The 24,289-nt window shown below is 36.6% G+C and overlaps 3 protein-coding genes across 3 annotated transcripts; 1 reads left to right on the top strand and 2 right to left on the bottom strand.

Moving 5' to 3' along the window:
* Positions 1 to 3,038: 3,038 nt before the first annotated feature.
* LOC132548376 (pyridoxal 5'-phosphate synthase subunit PdxT-like) lies at positions 3,039 to 7,109 on the bottom strand. Its single transcript, XM_060212238.1, has 3 exons — positions 6,902 to 7,109; positions 4,333 to 4,703; positions 3,039 to 3,578 (listed from the first exon to the last, which is right to left on the bottom strand). The coding sequence occupies exons 2-3, from the start codon at positions 4,693 to 4,695 to the stop codon at positions 3,231 to 3,233; spliced, it is 711 nt and encodes a 236-aa protein (XP_060068221.1). The 5' UTR covers positions 4,696 to 4,703; positions 6,902 to 7,109; the 3' UTR covers positions 3,039 to 3,230.
* Positions 6,505 to 13,277, top strand: LOC132548375 (pyridoxal 5'-phosphate synthase subunit PdxS-like). Its single transcript, XM_060212236.1, has 7 exons — positions 6,505 to 7,094; positions 9,781 to 9,837; positions 10,073 to 10,173; positions 10,364 to 10,565; positions 10,949 to 11,095; positions 11,423 to 11,605; positions 12,850 to 13,277. The coding sequence occupies exons 1-7, from the start codon at positions 7,073 to 7,075 to the stop codon at positions 13,152 to 13,154; spliced, it is 1,017 nt and encodes a 338-aa protein (XP_060068219.1). The 5' UTR covers positions 6,505 to 7,072; the 3' UTR covers positions 13,155 to 13,277.
* Positions 13,278 to 15,835: 2,558 nt separating this feature from the next.
* On the bottom strand, positions 15,836 to 23,367 carry LOC132548414 (uncharacterized). Its single transcript, XM_060212278.1, has 6 exons — positions 23,300 to 23,367; positions 21,433 to 21,601; positions 20,719 to 20,843; positions 19,935 to 20,010; positions 18,157 to 18,310; positions 15,836 to 16,146 (listed from the first exon to the last, which is right to left on the bottom strand). Exons 2-6 carry the CDS (start codon positions 21,592 to 21,594, stop codon positions 15,836 to 15,838), a joined length of 828 nt encoding a protein of 275 aa, XP_060068261.1. The 5' UTR covers positions 21,595 to 21,601; positions 23,300 to 23,367.
* Between the last annotated feature and the right edge of the window lie 922 nt (positions 23,368 to 24,289).

The raw sequence follows: 24,289 nt of genomic DNA, 5'->3' as shown, positions 1-24,289 counted from the left end.
ACATCCCTATATCCCCTCAGACTGTATAATATTACGTACGTTAACATCTCTATACCCCCATCTGACTGTATAATATTACGTACGTTAACATCTCTATATCCCCCTCAGACTGTACAACATTACCTACGGTAACATCCCTATATCCCCCTCAGACTGTACAACATTACGTACGTTAACATCCCTATATCCCCTCAGACTGTACGACATTACGTACGTTAACATCCCTATATCTCCTCAGACTGTACAACATTACGTACGTTAACATCCCTATATCCCCTCAGACTGTACGACATTACGTACGTTAACATCCCTCAGACTGTACAACATTACGTACGTTAACATCCCTATATCCCCTCAGACTGTACGACATTACGAACGCCAACATCCCTATATCTCCTCAGACTGTACGACATTACGTACGTTAACATCCCTATATCTCCTCAGACTGTACAACATTACGTACGTTAACATCCCTATATCCCCTCAGACTGTACGACATTACGTACGTTAACATCCCTCAGACTGTACAACATTACGTACGTTAACATCCCTATATCCCCTCAGACTGTACGACATTACGAACGCCAACATCCCTATATCTCCTCAGACTGTACAACATTACGTACGTTAACATCCCTATATCCCCCTCAGACTGTACGACATTACGTACGTTAACATCCCTATATCCCCCTCAGACTGTACAATGTTACGTACGTTAACATCCCTCTATCTCCTCAGACTGTACAACATTACGTACGTTAACATCCCTATATCCCCTCAGACTGTACGACATTACGTACGTTAACATCCCTATATCCCCCTTAGACTGTACAACATTACGTACGTTAACATCCCTTTATCCCCTCAGACTGTACAACATTACGTACGTTAACATCCCTATATCTCCTCAGACTGTACCACATTACGTACGTTAACATCCCTATATCCCCTCAGACTGTATAATATTACGTACGTTAACATCTCTATACCCCCATCAGACTGTACGACATTACGTACGTTAACATCCCTATATCCCCTCAGACTGTACAACATTACGTACGTTAACATCCCTTTATCCCCTCAGACTGTACAACATTACGTACGTTAACATCCCTATATCTCCTCAGACTGTACCACATTACGTACGTTAACATCCCTATATCCCCTCAGACTGTATAATATTACGTACGTTAACATCTCTATACCCCCATCTGACTGTATAATATTACGTACGTTAACATCTCTATATCCCCCTCAGACTGTACAACATTACCTACGGTAACATCCCTATATCCCCCTCAGACTGTACAACATTACGTACGTTAACATCCCTATATCTCCTCAGACTGTACAACATTACGTACGTTAACATCCCTATATCCCCTCAGACTGTACGACATTACGTACGTTGACATCCCTCAGACTGTACAACATTACGTACGTTAACATCCCTATATCCCCTCAGACTGTGTAACATTACGTACGTTAACATCCCTATATCCCCCTCAGACTGTACACCATTACGTACGTTAACATCCCTATATCCCCCTCAGACTGTACACCATTACGTACGTTAGCATCCCTCTATCTCCTCAGACTGTACAACATTACGTACGTTAACATCCCTATATCCCCTCAGACTGTACGACATTACGTACGTTAGCATCCCTATATCCCTACATGATGTACTATACAAGATTGATATCCTCAGAACATCTGTCGCGATGAAATGGTTACAGGAAAACTTTCGCCTTAACGGTTAAACATTAACGCATAAACATATGTAGGTATATCAATGTTACGTAATGTCTTAGCCACTTTGTTAAAAAAATCTCCTTGAAGTCCATTAAGTTGGCTTACGTGGAAAGTACGTGGAAAAAGTAATCTACCATTAACTTTATTACCATAGTTTATTGAAACAATGCCAACAACACCGAATGTCATCAGGAGAATAAGTAAAAATATCGTACTTTCTATCACCCACTGTATGTATGTGTAAGTTGCCTAATGCGAGACCCCCTTGTGAGGTGCCTAAAGTGGGACTCCCCATGCTGTTCATTTAGACGTGTTTTCATGTCCTCTGCTTGAGGGCACGAGAGCATCCGCTACATGATGGCCATCCTCCACAGTCCAGGGTTTTCATCACTTTTGCTCTCTGCACCCCTGGAACATGCCATAGCAAAATTGAAGGCGCATGCGAAGGCTATTTGATTGGTTCCAAGCTGATACGCTTCTTTTGAAGATTACAAAGGAGCAACACCCAAATTCAAAGCCATTACAATATACCGTTTGATGTGCATCAGAGGATCAAACTAGTATTTTCGTCTTGTGGCATGTGGAACCTTCAATTCTGCCACGACTTCCTCCTGGGGTGCAGAGAGCGAAAGTGATTGTAACCTCTGCAGTATTGAGGATGGCCGATGGCACGAGATGATACTCTGCTTGAGGACACAGAAGCAATAAAAATCACATACGTTATTAGACGTCGTTTTCTCACTATAACTGCCGTAGATTTACTTGGCAATAGTAACAACATCCACTAAAGTAAGGTTTTAAGTTATGTTCCCTGACCCACCAAGATCGTCAACATTGTTCTCGCTACATGAAAATACATCATTTTCAAATCGTTATCATCATTTTCTCCATTGCCAACGCCGACCATCTGCCTCAACATGCAATATGTCAGAATGACTTCGATATCAATGTATTGACGATGCAGGTGTATATGTCGCTGGTTACTAGTATCGTAATAAAATTATCCAATACAACTCGTTATGTAAGAATGTGTTATATTAATATGCTGACTGAATAAGCACTTTATACTAACACCCATTAAGGAATTATAAAAAAAAGATGACTGATTTTTCTATGCTGATTTCATTCTTATACAAACTGAAATTATTGGCGTAAAAACATTTGGTTGTGAATTGGCGTAGTGCCGAAACATGGGTCTCGTCTCAATGACGTCACGGTGATTTTGTGCCTTGGTACGGTGATTGTTGGAGACATGCCAGAAAAAAAAACCCATTAACGTTAACTTCTGGCAGGACACCTGTATAACTTTATTTACCAGTAAGTTCCAAAACAGTAATATAACAGCAAAAGAAACCATGATTGCACGAAAACATTTTCTGTTTATCAATACTTCCATTTAAGTAGCAATGATAGAGACAACGGCATCGTCTTACCATACTACAATCCGTTAAACTATATACTAAATATAGCTACTCTTAACGTTGCTCCTTTACTTTTTCGATCATCGTTAGAAAATAGGAGTGCCATCGGAGGTCGTCTGTTAATTCAGGGTGAAAAGCTGTTGCCATAACGTCGCCTTGTTGCACAGCGACGATGACGTCCTTTTGTTCTGGTCGTTCTAACACTGCTAGAACTTGCACATCGGAACTCGTCGTTTTAAGCACAGCTGGAGCCCGGATAAACACACCATGGCAATTTGAATCGGAAGTGCCCATTTTAGAGTTTCCAGCCAGAGATGGCGATCGAACTGTCACTTGTGCTTCAAAGCTGTGGACTTGTCGTCCGAAAAAGTTCCTCGATACGACTGTGTCTAGCATCCCAAGCTAGAAAAAAAAGTTATGTTCAATGATTTTCATTAGTGAATATTTCAATCTACATTTTTATTGATCATAGACGCACAATTATATCATTGAAAATGTTGGAATACATCATACAACATGTTGTGGTAACTATGTTTACCGTGATAAGTAAAGTTGCCTAACCGATCTTATCCCATTATTTTTATCATTGCCTACAGCATACTATATTCAGATATAGTCATAACGAATTCCAATAATGCTTTCCACTGTCTGGAAAACTACGTCAGATCTAACGATGCTTCCAACCAGACCTGAGATACATGACATGAAGAAGCAAGCCTTTGTGGGCGCCCTATCCTAGCAGATAATATCAGTAATAAAATAAACTAAACAATAGACTTTTCAAACAAGTGTGGCGATCAAACGCATATTTCCAGACAAGGAAGTGTTACAATCAAATATCCAGACAAAGAGGTATGGTGACCAAGTCCCAGCATTTGTGTTTATGTTTCGCATATCATATTTTATAATCCAAGCGGCAACCGAACTTCGGGAAAGAAACCAATATGTATTTAACATATATATATACGTATGTATCTCCCTACAATGTGCTTTGTCGTCACGCGTCTCATTAAAAAACATTACAAAGTTACATTGATGGCAACTAATATGAATAAAACATTTACCAGCTGTCACTATCAAACGTATACCATTCACCAGTTCGATAATAGCTATATACTCAGATTAATCAATATACATTTATCAGTTACCGACATACCGTAGGCTGTCCGCCATCCTTTTGGTTTTCAGTAAACCTTGATAAAAGAATCATTCCTGCGCATGTTCCCCATACCACGTGACCTTTTGTTTGTATCCAGTTTCGGAGCGGTTCTTCCATGTTGTTTCTTTTCAGGAATAAACTGATGGTTGTGCTTTCCCCTCCCGGTATAATTAGGCCATCCATGTCAGAGACTAGATGGTCTGGGTGACGTACCTCCATCACTTCAAGTTCTGGTGTCGTGTGCAAACATTTTTTGGCTTTCATCAGCGCCACTTTGTGCTCTTGAAATGCACCTTGAACCTCCAGAATGCCGATTTTTCTGCGTCTGTTTTCATTTCCGTTGAGACCAGTTTGCGGCATGATTAATTCTAGGAAATGGAAATAATAATAATAATGAATAAAATAGAAATGTCGGCACCCTCCTCACATCATGTCATGTATTTTAGGATGGTGCAGTGGTAACGCACTCGCCAGTCACATAGACTTCATCTGTCCCACCAAGTTTTCCTAAACTTATCTTGGAGAAACAATGTTTGTTGAGTAATTATGAATAACATAACCAGACAAACATAAATGAATAGGTTCTGTGTTGGAATGGGGTTTAATTTCGGATGTCCGAACATATTTCAGGTTATTAACCGAGTCAGTCTCATCGTTGTAGAAAATGGGTAATCGCGGTGGGATGATGGTAAATTAATGACCCACAATGCACTGCGGGTGTGATATGTAACAAAATTTTATCTCTAACAACCATTAGCCACCAAAAATTATATTTTACCGCATATCTCGAGACACAACAAAAAATTCGGGGAAACAATTAAAAAGATCAATCTGTAATCACGAAGGTCGAAGCGCCATACCAAGTTTCTATATCTGGACACAATGGAAAGAAGTCCGGAAAACAGAAGTACAAAGGACCAGAACTGCACCTGAAACTTAATTTTTCAACCAAGATCGATTCAAACTTCACTGGTAACCCTGTAGGTTGAAGCCACACATCAAAGACATTATCTCTGCACTTCAAGTTTAAATAACATTTTGCACAAATGGCCGTAACTACTTCTAATATTGGACTTGTCGATCAGGATTCGAACTCGACCAGAAACCCCGTACGTTTTATAATCTCTGATCATAACGGAGAAAAGTCTGGCAACTGCAATTTTGTAACATGTTATCGATAGTCTGTGACTACCTTCCGTAAGTTATGTTATCGATATTCTGTGTCTATCGTCCGTGTTTAAATGTTATCTATATTCTGTGTCTGTCGTCCGTGTTTAAATGTTATCGATATTCCGTGTCTATCGTCCGTGTTTAAATGTTATCGATACTCTGTGTCTATCGTCCGTGTTTAAATGTTATCCATATTCTGTGTCCACCGTCCGTAAGTTATGTTATCGATATTCTGTGTCTATCGTCCGTGTTTAAATGTTATCTATATCCAATGTCTACACATCGCAGTTTAATGTTATCGATCTGAATGCATATATTATCTAAGTGTTAATAAACCTCCACATATGCAAACTCAAAAGATAATAAAAACCAAGTATCATATATGTAAGTGCATGTGCTGTTTCTGTTCTTTCCAAAAAGGGAAGGTCGAGTAGTGTCCAAAATATTATGTAATCAATCATACCTTCGTTTCAACAAGTACCAATTAAGATTCGGTGAAATCTCCTTTCAGCCATTAATGTTGTACATTTTAAAATATCAAAAACCTTTACTTCTTACTTTGAGAAGATAACGTTCTGTTGTCATGAAGAAATAACAATAAATAAACAATGATATATTTTAGAGAGGATGTACTAGGTTATTATTTTTGTAAAAACATGTTCTGAATAGATGGATTCTACATCAGTTAAGCGCTGCCCGACCATTAATTTTGTGATAATTAAAACCCTTCTAGATCTAACATCACATAAAAAACATATTGGCAGTTTCAACGAAAAGCGATATAAGAAGCTAAATCATCAATTGTATATAGCCCAAACTTACTGGAGAGGGAGGGGAGGACGGACAAACCAGTCAATTTTTAAGTCTTAGATATTAAAAACCGTCAGATTCGTAATGTTGTGTATACATGTATTAGCTATAATTATCTCCCTTCTTAAACTAATCTTTTCCTCGCCTCACTCCGCGGTAGAAAAATGTCATATCATTACCGATTGTGTTTAAACCACGTCCCTGATTGTACCACCAACAAATAAACATCTACATCATAAGGACGAAACACCGATGTTATCAGGCTATTTCTATCTGTCAACATAACAGCTGGCCCGGTTAGACGACATGTCTAGACTTATAAAAAAATATTACACAAGAAAATAAGTAACACAGTACGACATGCTCGTTACCTACCAGTTGTCTTGTAAAGATTATATAACTGTGAGAAATTATGGTTGTGTAACGGTAGTTTGAATGTTACGAAAGCACGTCCATGAAACCCTGTAAACAAGGTTTGTCGACCTACCTCGAAGGTTATAGAGTAGCCAGTAGGGTAAACACTAGTACATGGTAGTCGAAGCATGCAGTAAGTTTCATCAGAAAAGACCATTCTCAGATTACTTACCTGATGAAATATCATCCACGTGTTGGACTCCGGATACGTTTTTGTTTCTCAGCCCATATCCCCGACAGGCCTGGTGTGGTTATTTGTTGGTTCCGGTGATTGACTTCAACAGTTCGCAACTGACGACTCCGCTATACAGAGATATTCTGCACGCTGAATATAAGAAAAAACATGACGGAGAAACTCCTCAATGGTGAGTATGTCACAGATACAATAGTTCTTGACCACGTTTACTTCGTGTGTTCTAAAAAAAGGTACACGTGGTTACATAAAGTTTACGGCCATTTTGTTCAGTATATATTCGCTGTATATCAGGCTTTAATTCATAACATATATTAGCGACATAAATGACGCATACAGTTAGTATGTTTTAGAAAGAAATGGCATTTCGTCTGAAAGCTCTTAATATTCAGCTTAAATATTAGCCAACTTGTGTAGTTTTGTGCTTGTTGACTACAAGTCATATTTGTTATATAAAATTGTCTGTTAGATGCTTACATAAGGACACGTACTGCATGAAGTAATTAATGTAGCCACTCAACAATCAAATGAGTTTGTTTATTCTGATCCAAAGCAAGGAATTATTGCTGTGTTTTCAGTACCACATCACAACCACATTTGTCACAATGTAACAGTAGAAGTCACATCACAACAAAAGTTGTCACACATCACAACAAAAGTTGTCACATCACAACAAAAGTGTCACATCACAACAAAAGTTGTCACAACACAAATAGATTCATCACAACCGAAGTAGTCACATCACAGCATAATAAGTCGCATCACAACCATATTTGTCACAACACAAATAGATTCATCACAACCGAAGTAGTCACATCACAGCATAATAAGTCAAATCACAACCATATTTGTCACAATACAAATAGATTCATCACAACTGAAGTAGTCGCATCACAGCATAATAAGTCACATCACAACCATATTTGTCACAATACAAATAGATTCATCACAACCGAAGTAGTCACATCACAGCATAATCAGTCACATCACAACCATATTTGTCACAATACAAATAGATTCATCACAACCGAAGTAGTCACATCACGACATAAGAAATCACATCACAACACATGCAGACACATCACAACATAATTAGTCAAATCACAGCAAAATCAATCACAGCATAATCGGTCACATCACAACCATATTTGTCACAATACAAATAGATTCATCACAACAGAAGTAGTCACATCATGACATAAGAAATCACATCACAACACATGTAGACACATCATAACATAATTAGTCAAATCACAGCATAATCAGTCACATCACAACGACACAACATAAGTAGTCAACAAAGCATCAAAACTGAAGAAAATCAGACCTCAACCAAATAGTCACATCATAACCAAAGTCAGTCACATCACAACCAAATAGTCACATCACAATCAAAGTCAGTCACATCACAACCAAATAGTCACATCACAACCAAATAGTAACATCACAACCAAAGTCAGTCAGACCTCAACCAAATAGTCACATCACAACCAAAGTCAGTCAGACCTCAACAAAATAGTCACATCACAACCAAAGTAAGTCACATCACAACCAAATAGTCACATCACAACCAAAGTCAGTCACATCACAACCAAATAGTCACATCACAATCAAAGTCAGTCACATCACAACCAAATAGTCACATCACAATCAAAGTCAGTCACATCACAACCAAATAGTCACATCTCAATCAAAGTCAGTCAGACCTCAACCAAATAGTCACATCACAACCAAATAGTAACATCACAACCAAAGTCAGTCAGACCTCAACCAAATAGTCACATCACAACCAAAGTCAGTCAGACCTCAACAAAATAGTCACATCACAACCAAAGTCAGTCACATCACAACCAAATAGTCACATCACAACCAAAGTCAGTCACATCACAACCAAATAGTCACATCACAATCAAAGTCAGTCACATCACAACCAAATAGTCACATCACAATCAAAGTCAGTCACATCACAACCAAATAGTCACATCACAATCAAAGTCAGTCAGACCACAAACAAATAGTCACATCACAACCAAAGTCAGTCACATCACAACCAAATAGTCACATCACAATCAAAGTCAGTCAGACCACAAACAAATATTCACATCATAACCAAAGTCAGTCACATCACAACCAAATAGTCACATCACAATCAAAGTCAGTCACATCACAACCAAATAGTCACATCACAATCAAAGTCAGTCAGACCTCAACCAAATAGTCACATCACAACCAAAGTCTGTCAGACCACAACCAAATAGTCACATCACAACCAAAGTCAGTCACATCACAACCAAATAGTCACATCACAATCAAAGTTAGTCAGACCACAAACAAATAGTCACATCACAACCAAATTCAGTCACATCAGAAACAAAGTCAGTCACATCACAACCAAAGTCTGTCAGACCATAACCAAATAGTCACATCACAACCAAAGACTGTCAGACCACAACCAAAGTCTGTCACATCAGAAACAAAGTCAGTCACATCACAACCAAAGTCTGTCAGACCATAACCAAATAGTCACATCACAACCAAAGTCTGTCAGACCACAACCAAAGTCTGTCACATCAGAAACAAAGTCAGACCATAAACAAATAGTCACATCACAACCAAAGTCAGTCACATCATAACCAAAGTCTGTCAGACCACAACCAAAGTTTGTCACATCAGAAACAAAGTCAGACCATAAACAAATAGTCACATCACAACCAAAGTCTGTCACATCATAACCAAAGTCAGTCACATCATAACCAAAGTCAGTCACATCAGTCAGTCACATCAGAAACAAAGTCAGACCACAACCAAATAGTCACATCACAACGAAATAGTCAATCCTTATCAATCCTTGGCTTCAGGTGTGACCTGTGATGTCACCAATCTCACAATGAAGGATGTTACCTCCACACAGACAGGTATGTATAAGATGGGATGGGAGTGTACTGGCATTAAGTTACAGGTGGGAGACAGGTGTGTACTGATGATAAGCTACAGGTGGGAACAATGTTATATCTTTGGTTATTGTGTTATGATATCATTCGTAATGATTTATTTTGACAATTGTTGAGATATGCAAATATTGCAATAATATACTGCTAGAAAATAATCATTGGTTTACTGTAATCAACTGGAATGGAATCTTATTTTTAGGGACATTCAAGGTCAAGGCTGGTTTAGCTCAGATGGCCAAAGGTGGCATCATCATGGATGTTACAACACCAGAGGAAGCCCGCATAGCTGAAGAGGCTGGGGTAAGATTACACTAAATCCTATCTAAATTTGGCATCATAACAGATGTAACTATGCCAGTTGAAGCTTGAATTGCTGAAGTGATTGGGGAAAGTTTACACTAAATCCTGTGTAATTTTTGAAGCAAACAAAGGCAGATATTTGGGCACTTATTTGATATTTGCCTGTTAATATACTTTCTGACAATTTCAGGCATGTGCTGTCATGGCACTAGAGCGTGTCCCTGCTGATATACGAAGAGAAGGGGGCGTGGCTAGAATGACTGATCCAATGAAGATAAAGGGAATAATTGCAGCAGTGACTATCCCAGTAATGGCCAAATCAAGAATTGGTCATTTTGCAGAGGCTCAGATTCTTCAAGCTCTTGGGGTGGACATGGTAGATGAATCAGAAGGTATTTAAAAAGATTGTGGTTAGAAATTTTTAGAAATTATTTTTAATTTGACAGTACTCAAACAAAATATCCATGTCTCTAGTCTTTTTCCTGTGTTTTGTACAGTTTGTGTAAGAGCCCACCACGGACCGATTTTGAAAAATTTTAATCGTATGCATCTGAACTTTGAAAAATAACAGATTGAAATTAAAATTGATAGTGATAGTCTCTATGTTTAGAAAATGTGTTGGACAACGGAAAATTCTTAAGATTGATTTTGTAATCTTGCGAGATTGAAGCTTGTGTATGGAACCTCACAATGACAATAACATGTATTTTCAACCACTGTTGAGGACAACGCTTTGTTTCGTGCTATTTAAACACTACATCATGTATTGTTGCAGTGTTAACACCTGCAGATGAGGTGAACCACATCAACAAACACAATTTTGAAGTGCCATTTGTTTGTGGAGCCCGTGATCTTGGTGAAGCATTACGCAGAATTTCAGAAGGAGCTGCCATGATCAGGACAAAAGGGGAAGCAGGAACTGGTATGAATCAGTAGTGTTATGATAGTAACATGAACAAGACTGATCCAGCTCGTCTACTTAAGTTTATTATCAAGCAAATAATCAAAGTGATTTTATATGACTCACAATGGGGTAGCATCATCATTTTGTGTGGCATAAGTGTCACAAATTGATGTCATAAATTTTGATACACATTTCGTTGCTAATGGTGATGATGTGATGAGAATGCTTCATAACAAATTACAGATTTTTGCTTTATCCTTGTCTGTGGAACAGACCCATGTAAGATTCTATAAATCTTCATCAGCACCAGAAATTCCATTTTTAGTCATCTTGTATCTTACACAGGGGATGTTTCTGAAGCTGTGAAACATGCCAGAACAATCAACAAACAGATCAAGACAGCAAGTGCCATGGACTCAACAGAATTATACAACTATGCCAAGGAACTTCGTGTGCCACATGAGCTGCTGAAAAAAACTGCAGAGTTGGGGAGACTTCCTGTCGTCAATTTTGCAGCAGGGGGCTTAGGTATAAACTTCCCTCAGTCCTGTAAATAGACAGTTAATTGTACCATGTCCTGTCTTTTTATCTCTAATCAGCTTCTCTCAGTCCTGTAAATATACAGTCAATTGTACCATGTCCTGTCTTTTTATCTCTAATCAGCTTCTCTCAGTCCTGTAAATATACAGTCAATTGTACCATGTCCTGTCTTTTTATCTCTAATCAGCTTCTCTCAGTCCTGTAAATATACAGTCAATTGTACCATGTCCTGTCTTTTTATCTCTAATCAGCTTCTCTCAGTCCTGTAAATATACAGTCAATTGTACCATGTCCTGTCTTTTTATCTCTAATCAGCTTCTCTCAGTCCTGTAAATATACAGTCAATTGTACCATGTCCTGTCTTTTTATCTCTAATCAGCTTCTCTCAGTCCTGTAAATATACAGTCAATTGTACCATGTCCTGTCTTTTTATCTCTAATCAGCTTCTCTCAGTCCTGTAAATATACAGTCAATTGTACCATGTCCTGTCTTTTTATCTCTAATCAGCTTCTCTCAGTCCTGTAAATATACAGTCAATTGTACCATGTCCTGTCTTTTTATCTCTAATCAGCTTCTCTCAGTCCTGTAAATATACAGTCAATTGTACCATGTCCTGTCTTTTTTATCTCTAATCAGCTTCTCTCAGTCCTGTAAATATACAGTCAATTGTACCATGTCCTGTCTTTTTATCTCTAATCAGCTTCTCTCAGTCCTGTAAATATACAGTCAATTGTACCATGTCCTGTCTTTTTATCTCTAATCAGCTTCTCTCAGTCCTGTAAATATACAGTCAATTGTACCATGTCCTGTCTTTTTATCTCTAATCAGCTTCTCTCAGTCCTGTAAATATACAGTCAATTGTACCATGTCCTGTCTTTTTATCTCTAATCAGCTTCTCTCAGTCCTGTAAATATACAGTCAATTGTACCATGTCCTGTCTTTTTATCTCTAATCAGCTTCTCTCAGTCCTGTAAATATACAGTCAATTGTACCATGTCCTGTCTTTTTTATCTCTAATCAGCTTCTCTCAGTCCTGTAAATATACAGTCAATTGTACCATGTCCTGTCTTTTTATCACTAATCAACTTCCTTCTGTCAAATATATTAGAAATGAACCTCAAATTTGTAAAATAAATAATAGCTATGCCAATTTTTTTAATTAATGTAAGTAAATTAAGAAGTCTATGACTGTGTTGTAAATCTTGTATTAACATTTGGTGTCTCTGTTGTAGCCACTCCAGCCGATGTTTCTCTCCTGATGCAGCTTGGTGTCGATGGTGTATTTGTAGGATCAGGAATTTTCAAAAGTTCAAATCCGGCCAAACGTGCAGTTGCCATGGCTCAAGCTGTAACACACTACAAAGATCCTAAGATATTGGCTGAGTTAAGCTCGGACCTTGGCGACGCTATGTTCGGTGTTCCCCATGGAGATAAATCTGCTGATAAATGGACTAAAACAAAGAGCACTGTTGGTGCAGACAAAATGAAAATCTGGGATGCTACACTTGGTGACCCAGCCAAACTTAATGGACAGTGATGGATGTTAAACATTTTTGACAAAGGAAATAAGACTTTTTTTGTGATCATTTGTAGTTTGTTTGTGGATAAGAGTCAGTCATATATATGTTTTTATTACCAGAGTAATTTTTAGTTTTATTAATACAGTGATAAGAATTCAGATGTCACTTATTTTGACAGATGATTCAATTTACATGTACATGTTTGTTTTTATTTGTTCTTTTTAAAACATTGTAAAACCTGATTTTTTCTGTCCATCAATATAAGCAGCACAAACTTCTACTACCCTTATATATCATAGACATGATGATCAATAAGATTGTAAAGGGAAGGGTAATTCATTCTTAACCATTGTCGCAATAAAATACATTTAAATCAGAATTCTAAACAGAGGGCACATAATAGTGAAAATAAAAATGTTTTTAATAAAAAATTGTGACTTGTTTTGTTTGGACGTGTACACTTACTGCGTAGATACATCGTGATTATAATGGTTTTAATTTTCATATAGTTTAAAATTTTGTTATTCTCTCGTTGAAATATACTGTTGTATACCTATATATATTATACTTATTATTAGCTGTTACATTTACTGCATACTAAAGTACACAACCGTTTTCAACTGATTTTGATCAGATTCACAAAATATCCTTTAAACAATCATACCCTTTACAAAATTTTACAGGGTGGCCGAAAAAATGACAATATAAGGGAAATCACAAGAAAATAATTGCTAATTTCAAAGAAAATAATACTGAAATCTATCGCATTTCCCTAATGAGAATGTGCTCCTCCTGAATCGACCAGGAAAGGTCATTGCACGAGTCACAATGAGATTCAGTATGCACATTGGATTTGTATCATGGACATTGCTTTAATTATTAACTTTGTTCATTCCAGGTTTGATAACTTAAAAAAATCCTTTCAACAGAAATGATATCTATACCATTGTTTATATTTCGTAAACATTTTGTCGTGTTTAATCTGCATTGTAAACATGAAATCCAGTGAAATAGGTTAACCAGGTAATATATCGGGAGATCATATATATTCACTGTCTTAACACAAAAATTGCTCAGTCTGGTTTTTTTCTGAAAGATTACTGTGAATAATCAAATTCTATTCAATCAATGGCTCCTTTACTTTAAATTGTGAAATTTGTCCCCATTTCGCTCTCCGGACAACTGTGTGACATTACTTCTCTGAAACCTATGTCGTGCATCATCTGAGATGTTTTCAATGATACGTTATCCCTCTGTACTATACATACCATTACAAGGTGATGTGCATGCATTTTCCAGATTTTCTTCACAACCAAAGTAAGAGTGATTCCATGGTTTTCTATTGAGTACTCTAGTTTTGTTCCATATTGAAACCTCCATCTTGTTCCAAATTAAGCCTAGAAAAAACGGTGATTTAAATTTATAAAAGTTGTGTCAGAGTGGTTTGTTAGATAAAGAAAGTTTGGTTTAATTTATGCAAAGCAACATCAAGACATTAAACATATAACACTATAAACATACAATTGAAATACCCCTTTTTAGGCTCTCTTTGAGACTTGTATATAAAGATCAATACAACAAATGAAGATCAACTTCCTGTTTTATTATGAACTACTGACATAATTGTCTTTATGACATGAAACAAAAAACAAACTAAATAGGAAACAACATGTATATGCAATGAATATCATTTGGTTTGATGTATCAACACCATATATACATGACGGATATAATAGTGTAATAAAGATTTGGTTTTTGCATGCATACAAATAGCTCAATATTCATTTAACATCTGAATTACGCATACCATCAGTAGACTATTATTATTAATGCCTCCTCATTCTCAATTACACTAGTAACAAGTGCACATTATAACTGTACATACAAACACTTGCACATTGCTTATTACACATTCAAATGCCTGCACATTGCTTATTACACATTCAAATGCCTGCACATTGTTTATTACACACGCAAATGCCTGCACATTGCTTATTACACATTCAAATGCCTGCACATTGCTTATTACACACAAATGCCTGCACATAACTTATTACACACACAAATGCCTGCACATTACTTATTACACATTCAACTACCTGCACATTGCTTATTACACATTCAAAGGCCTGCACATAACTTATTACACATTCAAATGCCTGCAAATTGCTTTTTACACACACAAATGCCTGCACATTACTTATTACACGTACAAATGCTTCCACATTGCTTATTACACATTAAACTGCCTGCAAGTTACTTATTACACATTCAACTGCATGCACATTGTTATTACAAATTCAACTGCCGCTCATTGCTTAATACACATTCAACTACCTGCACATTGCTTATTACACTTTCAACTACCTGCACATTGCTTATTACACATTCAAATGCCTGCACATCGCTTATTACACATTCAAATGCCTGCACAATGCTTATTACACTTTCAACTGCCTGCACATTGTGACAATCATTATTAAACAAACATATACTCATTACTATTTACATACACGATGACAAACATGAGCACATAAACCTACAAACAAATATGACTAGATTTTAATATCAAACAAACATAGCAGAAAATGAAGGTTTCAAAATTTTATGATAGGATATAAACATCTGTGTACTGGAAAATGGAAGATGAGAATGACATGTGTCAAAATGAATATATGCAAGTTTACGAACTTATCATTCAAACCAGGAATTTCACACGTGAGCTTGGGACCAAAGTCCCAGCAGGGTCCTGGATTTCCTGCTTTATCAGTTGAGTAGCTGCTTCCTGTTTGATACTTGTTTCTGTACTTTTGTTAGAGGCAATGTTTTGATTTGCAGGGAAAGGAATGGGGATGACAGAGATTCCAAGGTCAATTAAGGTCTGTGAGGTCACATATTTTACGCTCTGGGCACTGCGCATTCTGATTACATCCCAGTGGTCAGTCATCTTGTTGGTAGCACGCTTCTTGAGGACCTTGCCTGCCTTGGTGGTCACCATCAGGTATTTACCTGGAATGAAATGTGATGAATTCCTGATGTCAAATGAGTTAAAACAAAAAACTGACTAATTGATGTAAAGAACTTCAACCCCTACAATAGAGTAACCCCTACATACTCCCTTCTTATGAAAGTACCATTCTGAATATCAAAACTTGCTAGTCTTCATACATATTCAAGAGACAAACATGCCAGGTCACATACAACTCCACTAGTCTGCACCTCTCTACATACAAACATGCTAGGTCACACACAAATCCACTAGTCTGCACCTCTCTACATACAAACATGCTGGTACACATACAAATCCACTAGTCTGCACCTCTCTATATACAAACATGCTGGTACACATACAAATCCACTAGTCTCCACCTCTCTATATACATACATGCTGGTACACATACAACTCCACTAGTCTGCACCTCTCTACATACAAACATGCTAGGTCACACACAAATCCACTAGTCTGCACCTCTCTACATACAAACATGCTGGTACACATACAAATCCACTAGTCTGCACCTCTCTATATACAAACCATGCTGGTACACATACAAATCCACTAGTCCGTACCTCTCTATATACAAACATGCTAGGTCACACACAAATCCACTAGTCTGCACCTCTCTATATACAAACATGCTGGTACACATACAAATCCACTAGTCTGCACCTCTCTATATACAAACATGCTGGTACACATACAAATCCACTAGTCTGCACCTCTCTATATACAAACATGCTGGTACACATACAAATCCACTAGTCCGTACCTCTCTATATACAAACCATGCTGGTACACATACAAATCCACTAGTCTGCACCTCTCTACATACAAACCATGCTGGTACACATACAAATCCACTAGTCTGCACCTCTCTATATACAAACCATGCTGGTACACATACAAATCCACTAGTCCGTACCTCTCTATATCCACTAGTCTGTACCTCTCTATATCCAAACATTCCAGAACACATACAAATGTACCTCTCTATATATAAACATGCCAATACACATACACATCCATGTGTTTGCTTACAAATATACATTCATACATAGATGTCAGCAAACACTCAAATCCACCAGCCTGTGTACAAACATACAAGTATAAAAAACAAAGTACAACCAGAGATCCCAGAGAGATCTTGGTGTCCACCATTGTTTGATCTTTATATGCTCTTTGAATGTTGAATCTTTTCCCTGTTTGCTCTTGTCTTTTCTGTTTTTGCTCTAAATGATTAAGACATTTAAAGATTCCTTTGCAGAAAGTGATGATAATCCAAAATGGCCACCTGGAAGCCATTTTGTTTCTCCTGATCAATCCAAAAATCAAACAAGTGAAAGAAGAGACCAATGGAAACACAAATGAAATTTGAAAGATATCCATTCAGTACTTCTCAAGAAATAGCAATAACAAACTTTCAAAGTTAAAAAACAAGATGGCTGCATGTCAGCCATTTTGATTTTTATCAGGTCCAAAATCAAATGGGCATAACCAGGGACAAAGGGGAACCTACATCTGAAATTTAAGAAAGATCCATCAAACACTTCTCAAGAAATAGCAATACCAAACTTTCAAAGTCAAAATCCAAGATGGCCCCCTTCTGGACATTTTTTTCTGATGAGTCCCAAAAATATATGGGCACAACTAGGGACCAAGGGGAACCTACATCTGAAATTTAAGAAAGATCCATCAAACACTTCTCAAGAAATAGCAATACCAAACTTTCAAAGTCAAAATCCAAGATGGACGCATTTCGGCAATTTTATTTTTTTGATCAGGCTCAAAATCAAAAGGGCATAACTAGGGACCAAGGGGAGAGTATGTATGCAAGTTGAGAAAAATCCATCCAGTACATCTCAAGAAATAGTGATAACAAAAATGGTTTACAGATGGACAGACCACTGACGCAAAGAGATTTGAATAAGACTAAAAGGGATAAAAAGTACTAATTCAAATGACAAGAACACTCTGCACATAAAGCCAATGCCCAATAGCAACCAACCCATTCACAATACCTTGTGTCACATCAGTACAGTCCTTCTTGTTAGCTTGGTCAAAGAGGAGATCCCTCTTTCTTCTTGTCACGAATGAAGCCCTCTTCACTGCCTCATAGCACTTTACTTCAATAAGACCAACTCTGGAAACCTGATCTGATGCAAGCTTGTCATTCTGCAAGAGTACAAATTTGATATGTTACAGTTCCTGTAGTATCTAGTTATCTAACAAATAGGCCAGAGATACACTAGTATAGTTGTATTTTTTTCAAATTTATCTTGACAATACTTTTAACACGAAACAGATGCTCATGCTAGACTGAATTCCATTCCCAAAATTACACTGCTTTCCTCACTGTGATAAATGTTCTTTGTCATGAAAAAGATATCCTATAGAGATGTTGGCTCCTACCATTGTTTGATATTTATTTGTACTGAAAAAGTTGTATTGTTTCCACCTCTTTTATGATATTAAATTTTCAAATTCCTCCTATGATCTTTAGTTGTCAAATCCAAGATGGCTTCCCATCTGCAATTTTGTGTTTTCTGGTCAGCCTTTAACAGAGCCTATTTATGAGATCTAACAATTATCCGTTTAGTACTTACAAAGAAATCATGCAAACAAATTTTCACTTTAACAAAACTAGGGATCAAAAGGAACCTTCAAATGACATTTGCGAAAGATCTATCCAGATATGGCTGCCTGTCAGCAAGATTGTTTTGCTGGTCTGATCTATAATCAAAACGGTACAACAAGAGACCAGAGGAAACTTACATATGAAATTTGGGAACAATCCATCAAGTACTTCTCCAGAAATAACAATAACAAGTTATAATTGCCAAAAATAAAGATGGCTGCTCCTCGGCCATCTTACTATTATTGTTAAAATCCAAGGTGGCTACGTTTCAGCCACAATAATTTTCAGATCAGTCCCAATGTCAAATAGTCACAACTATGGACCAAGGGGAACAACTTAAAAAAATATATATATAAGTCATCCAGTGCTTCTGAAGAAATAGTATTAACAGGAATTGTTTAAAGAAAGATGGATCACAAAGAAAAGGTGGTTTGTACAGTTCACTATCTGACAATGGCAAATGGCTCTACTGAACTTTCATGTCAATTTTAGGTGAACCTGTTAAACATATAATAGTCCTCTGTAAGTCTATCTCATCATAACAATGGTTGTACACTCTACTCAAATATCCCTTCTAAGACTGGATTTTACAAGCACTCCTTTTTTAATGGTTAGATTGTGTAGGGATATAACATAGATACATACAATGTAACAGTGGTGTTTATCTGATGGCGGAGCAGAAACCATTGATGGACAAACAAACTACTACACTACTTAGGGTAGGTGAAACTTTTAAAAAACAATATATTATACAGGGGAAACAGCAGTGGGATATTACATAGAATCTATTTCACTGAGGTGCTTACGTTGGGTAAAATTGGTTGGTTGTATGGTTGCAGGTTTTTATTTTCCTGGTTCTTCCATTTGCTAGATGTTTGCTTCACCAACAAAGGTCAGCATTCTGATAGCACTGGAGTATAATGTACAGCTAAGAGACACTAAATTTTCTGAACACAGATGTTTGACAAAAAGTGGTGAAGACAGCAAAAGAACAACACAGGGTTTACAACCCTCAGATGTTTTATCTGTGGTGTGGGAGGCAGCTCTATATGGAATCTACTTCACAGGGATGTTTGACTTCAGGTGCAAGTTGTAATATAGTGTCTACTTCCCTGAAGTGTTTGACTTGAGATAGGGGAGACAACAGAGAGACATACAAACCTCTCCCCGACAGAACCTTGGTAAGGAAAACAGGAACTCCACACAATTATTCCCATCTCGAAATCCTCTCACAAGCCTACAAAAAGTAATTAAGATATAAATAGTTGAAAATATTCAGTGTCTTTTTATTTGTTTTTTTATTCGTTAATATCATTATTATTTTTCCATGTATCATAAAAACAATTTAGCACATTTGAGAGTAAAACTGGTATGTCTATGATTGTAATCTTATAGATCTAATTGTTCATTCAATGTCTTATTATCTAACACAGTAACGTTGCAATCAATTGTTGTAGTCTAGATAAACATACAAAATGTATAAGCTAGTTATATTAAGCCAAAGTTTGAAATTGATGAAGTTATGACAAAGAAAACAAAAATATAAACCAAGGACCATATTGTACAACAAAAAAAGTCCATTTACCCCAAAACAAGTATGTACCTGTCTGGCTCAACATGTTTATGTCCGCAAATTTTCACAGCCCCAAGAAAAATCTGTTGTAGATGTGGTACAGGAAGAAAAAGATTTTTTGGGGAAAAAATTAACTGTGCAAGTAAGGGATTGCATACTGCGACATTTACACAGGACACAAAAACCAGCTATCACACCAAAACAAAATTGAACTAAAAAGTTTAAAAGCATCAACAAAGAAAATGAAAGTCTTGTGAAAAATGAGTGCTGAGTTACATACTACAAACTTGACAATCCACAATATCAGGATTCTCATAAAGTTATTGATTCCAATTTCTAAAGCTGATAGTAAAGAGCCCTCAATCTTTATACCTGGTCTTTCCTGGAGCAACACTAATCTTCTTGACAAGCTGACCATCCACGAACACATGATAATATGAATGTTGAATGGTGTCTTTCCCATAAATAGCAATCACAAATGGTGTCACAGGCCATTTCTTGAAAATGAAAACACAGACTTAATTTCTTAATTAACAGAAATGCATTGACATCCATATTGCAGACATGTAACACATCTGCCATGTAAGTTTTCTCTAATGTAGAGATTAACTCACTAGTGAACTTTAAACACTAATTAAAGGGAAAGAATTTTAGGCAGTCTCAAAAGAAGGTATAAAATAAGGAATTTATTTTCTTTTTAAGAATTCTATTCGATATTCCAAAAAATATTTGCTCTTCTGTAGATGTTCAATTCAGTGGGGGATTTGTAAACATTTCTAATGGTGAAATTTTCACTGAAATACTGATATTATACCCTTCAAACATTTCCCCAAAACTAGTTCAGATATTTCTTTATCACTTTTAAAACTTCCAAAACTTTTGAATTAACTACAAAGTCAACTTCTGGTTGGATGTAACTAACAAAATCACTTAACGGTAATACCCAAGTTTTTCATTAAAATCACTCTGTGGCCATACCCGAGGTTTTCCAGAAAATCACATTGTGGTGGCCACTCTAAATTTTTCATCAAAAAAAAAAAAACCCAAACTAGTGTCACCCTGACATTTTCATTCAAGTGATCATACCTGCATTTCATTTTCACCGTGGATAATCTCGGAATACTCGTGTTGGTAGCTGAATGGTGTGAAGAAGTTGCTCTCTACATAACAGATGTTATCTTTGTTGTACTCTGGCAGGGTGGTGTCTCCTACTCGTATTGACAGGGTAAAGTCTCCATTTGTTGGCATGTTTGCTCTGACATATTAAAGATCAGATTATATTACAATATCACATAAAGAACAGATGATGTTTAAACAATATCTTTTAACTACAAATTACCATCTCGTAGTGTTGAATATATTATACATGTACCTGGTAATAACCAACTTTACCTATGAAAATAGGTCAAGGTCATTGATACAAGGAAACTTTGTTGCACCCAAATCAGGTACACATTGGCCAAATATCAGTGAACCAGATGTTCTGGAACTTGAAAAGAAGATCCTTGAAGTTTTTAAAATATTTGACACTTGTAACCTTGAAATAGGTCTAGGTTAATAATATGAGGAAAGTACATCATACTCTAACCCAGGAACATCCTGACTAAATATCAGGTGTTAGTTGCTTATAGATTTCTTAAAGAAAGTTGACAGACAGACTGATAACAAGCAACAGATCCTTCACCATACCATGGACTCACTGGCACAAAGTGCCATGTGAGCTAAACAGATTGTTAAGCAAAACTCTGTTTGTGAAACACATAAATCATTCTATTGTGATTAAATCTGTAAAGTTTGAAAGAGATTAGTAGAAAAAATATGTACATTGGAATTATTCATATCATTTGTCAAAGTAGAGTTTTCAAAATAGGACATCCCTTTATTCATTGTGAAGTCAAGTATTAAACCAAGCATTTAAGGAATGATTTGATATTAAATATACAACAAAGAAGAGTCCTGACTTTGTCCTCATCACTATCTATACATAGATGGAGCTAGTGTGTCAAACTTTTATGAAGAACTTTCTGATATGGTCCTGATTGTATGAGTTTTTGTTAAGAATGATAACTGGATGACTGCACAGCATGGATAGGACTGATACAATCAACTCAACTTCAATCAATGGCACAAGGACATAACAGGTCAAATTTAGTTCAAATTAACAAATTTTAGGAGATTTCCTGATAAAATGGTGTTTTAATGCTTATTGGAAATTGGGAAATTGTATATCCTTGTCCCAATTAGGGTCATATAAGATGGCAGTATGTCACAAAATCCAGAGAAAAAATGTAGTGTGGGAAGGAAGTAGAAACCCAGAGAAAAATTTATGTACTTGTGTCTTAAGCTCCCCCTCCCAATAAAAAAAATAAATAAATAAAAAATAATAGATCGGGGTACTGATACACATTGATGTCAGGCAAATGGTCCCATACAATTATCATTCTGTCTTTATTTCAGTTTTCCTTAATTATATAGCCCAGTACAGTTTGGAAAATAAGAGTACTACCATGCACTTAGGGAAATAAATTAATGGCTTTATACCAATGACTTAAAATTATCTTAAGCACGTGTAAACGTGTAAACATTTGGAGACGCGCTCACCATTGTAGTCCCTCATTACATTAAATGTGTATGAGTAGTAAAAGTTGTGAGAACATGTCATTCCATGACGTAGGTTCGTTACAAAAATTGCCTGGTCAAAATTCAAAGTTTAAAGTTAAATTAATTTTCAGATTCATGAAATGTTACATATGATTGGAAGGAAAGTTTGAAATCATAACTTTAAGTTTATACAAATGAAAACATGGAAAATACACCAATAAGTATTGTTAAGCTAACAATGCTTGTACAATGTACTCTCCTTGACAACAGCTCATGACATATCGCAGTGAACTTTCCTATTGCACATACACAATACTTAAGTTGATACAGTGCTTATACCTGGAATACTTACATTAGTATAGTTTACAGTTATGGTAGGACCAGAAACCCGACGTCGTTCCAGAGGTCGCCAACTGCACACGATTGGTAATACACTGGAAACTCCAAAAACTAATTTAATTAAAACGAAAGTGAACCCTTCAGAGCACCTCGCGTAATATTTGATTCTACATGTTCCGAGTAGACAAGTAAACTACTGTGAGAAAAGGTCTGCTTAATCTTTATCCGGATTGTCGCATTGGACTTTATTTTTATACATTAAAAAAAAAACAAAAAAACGAAGACCTAGATTGTATCGAGCCCAAAAGCAACATATATTTTGACCTCTCCTGGTCAAAAAGATCAAAGACAGTAGTTTGTAATAGCTACTCGTGCTGAACAGAAAGGCGTCTGATCATGATAGTCCCAATCAGATTTTTTATTTACCACCCCTATAATCCACCACGATACACAGCAGTATACGGAACCCATTTTGCTTTCAAGATGGCCGTCGTGGCCGCCATCTTAAATACCTTCAATTGGTCCACATGTGGTTATAAATAAAATTTGAACCCTTGAAACATTCAAGATGGTTGTTGTGGCAACTGTCTTGGAAAATATTTTTATCCTGAACATAAAGTTGAATAGAGAAAGAATTTCTCTCATGTCTACTCTGTTTGGTCCAATGATAATCCTAGATGAAGTTCTGATCTGTACAACATTCAGGATTGACACCGTGACTGCTATCTTCAAAATCTTGGTTTAATGACCTTAGCTTAGGTATCCAGTATGATAATAAACAGGCTCTACCAACTGAGTCAAGAAAGCATGCTCTATCAGCTGGGTGAAAGAGAGTACATTTAACACTATATGCAAGCCATACTGATTTTGGAGTGTTTTCAGGGTATTTTTTGTATATTGGTACTCGGTTCTGTATCAGCTACTTCATCAAGAAGTTTATTTTAGTACTGGTGAAGCTGTATTTGTTAAGCTGCAGTGTTAGTAACAGTGATGTTGATAGGTT

This window comes from Ylistrum balloti, unplaced genomic scaffold (genome assembly GCF_031769215.1).
Source record: "Ylistrum balloti isolate Yb309-2 unplaced genomic scaffold, AGI_CSIRO_Ybal_v1 Utg370010, whole genome shotgun sequence".
In the NCBI taxonomy this organism is placed as follows: domain Eukaryota; kingdom Metazoa; phylum Mollusca; class Bivalvia; order Pectinida; family Pectinidae; genus Ylistrum; species Ylistrum balloti.
This window is presented reverse-complemented; position numbering and strand designations above follow the sequence as displayed.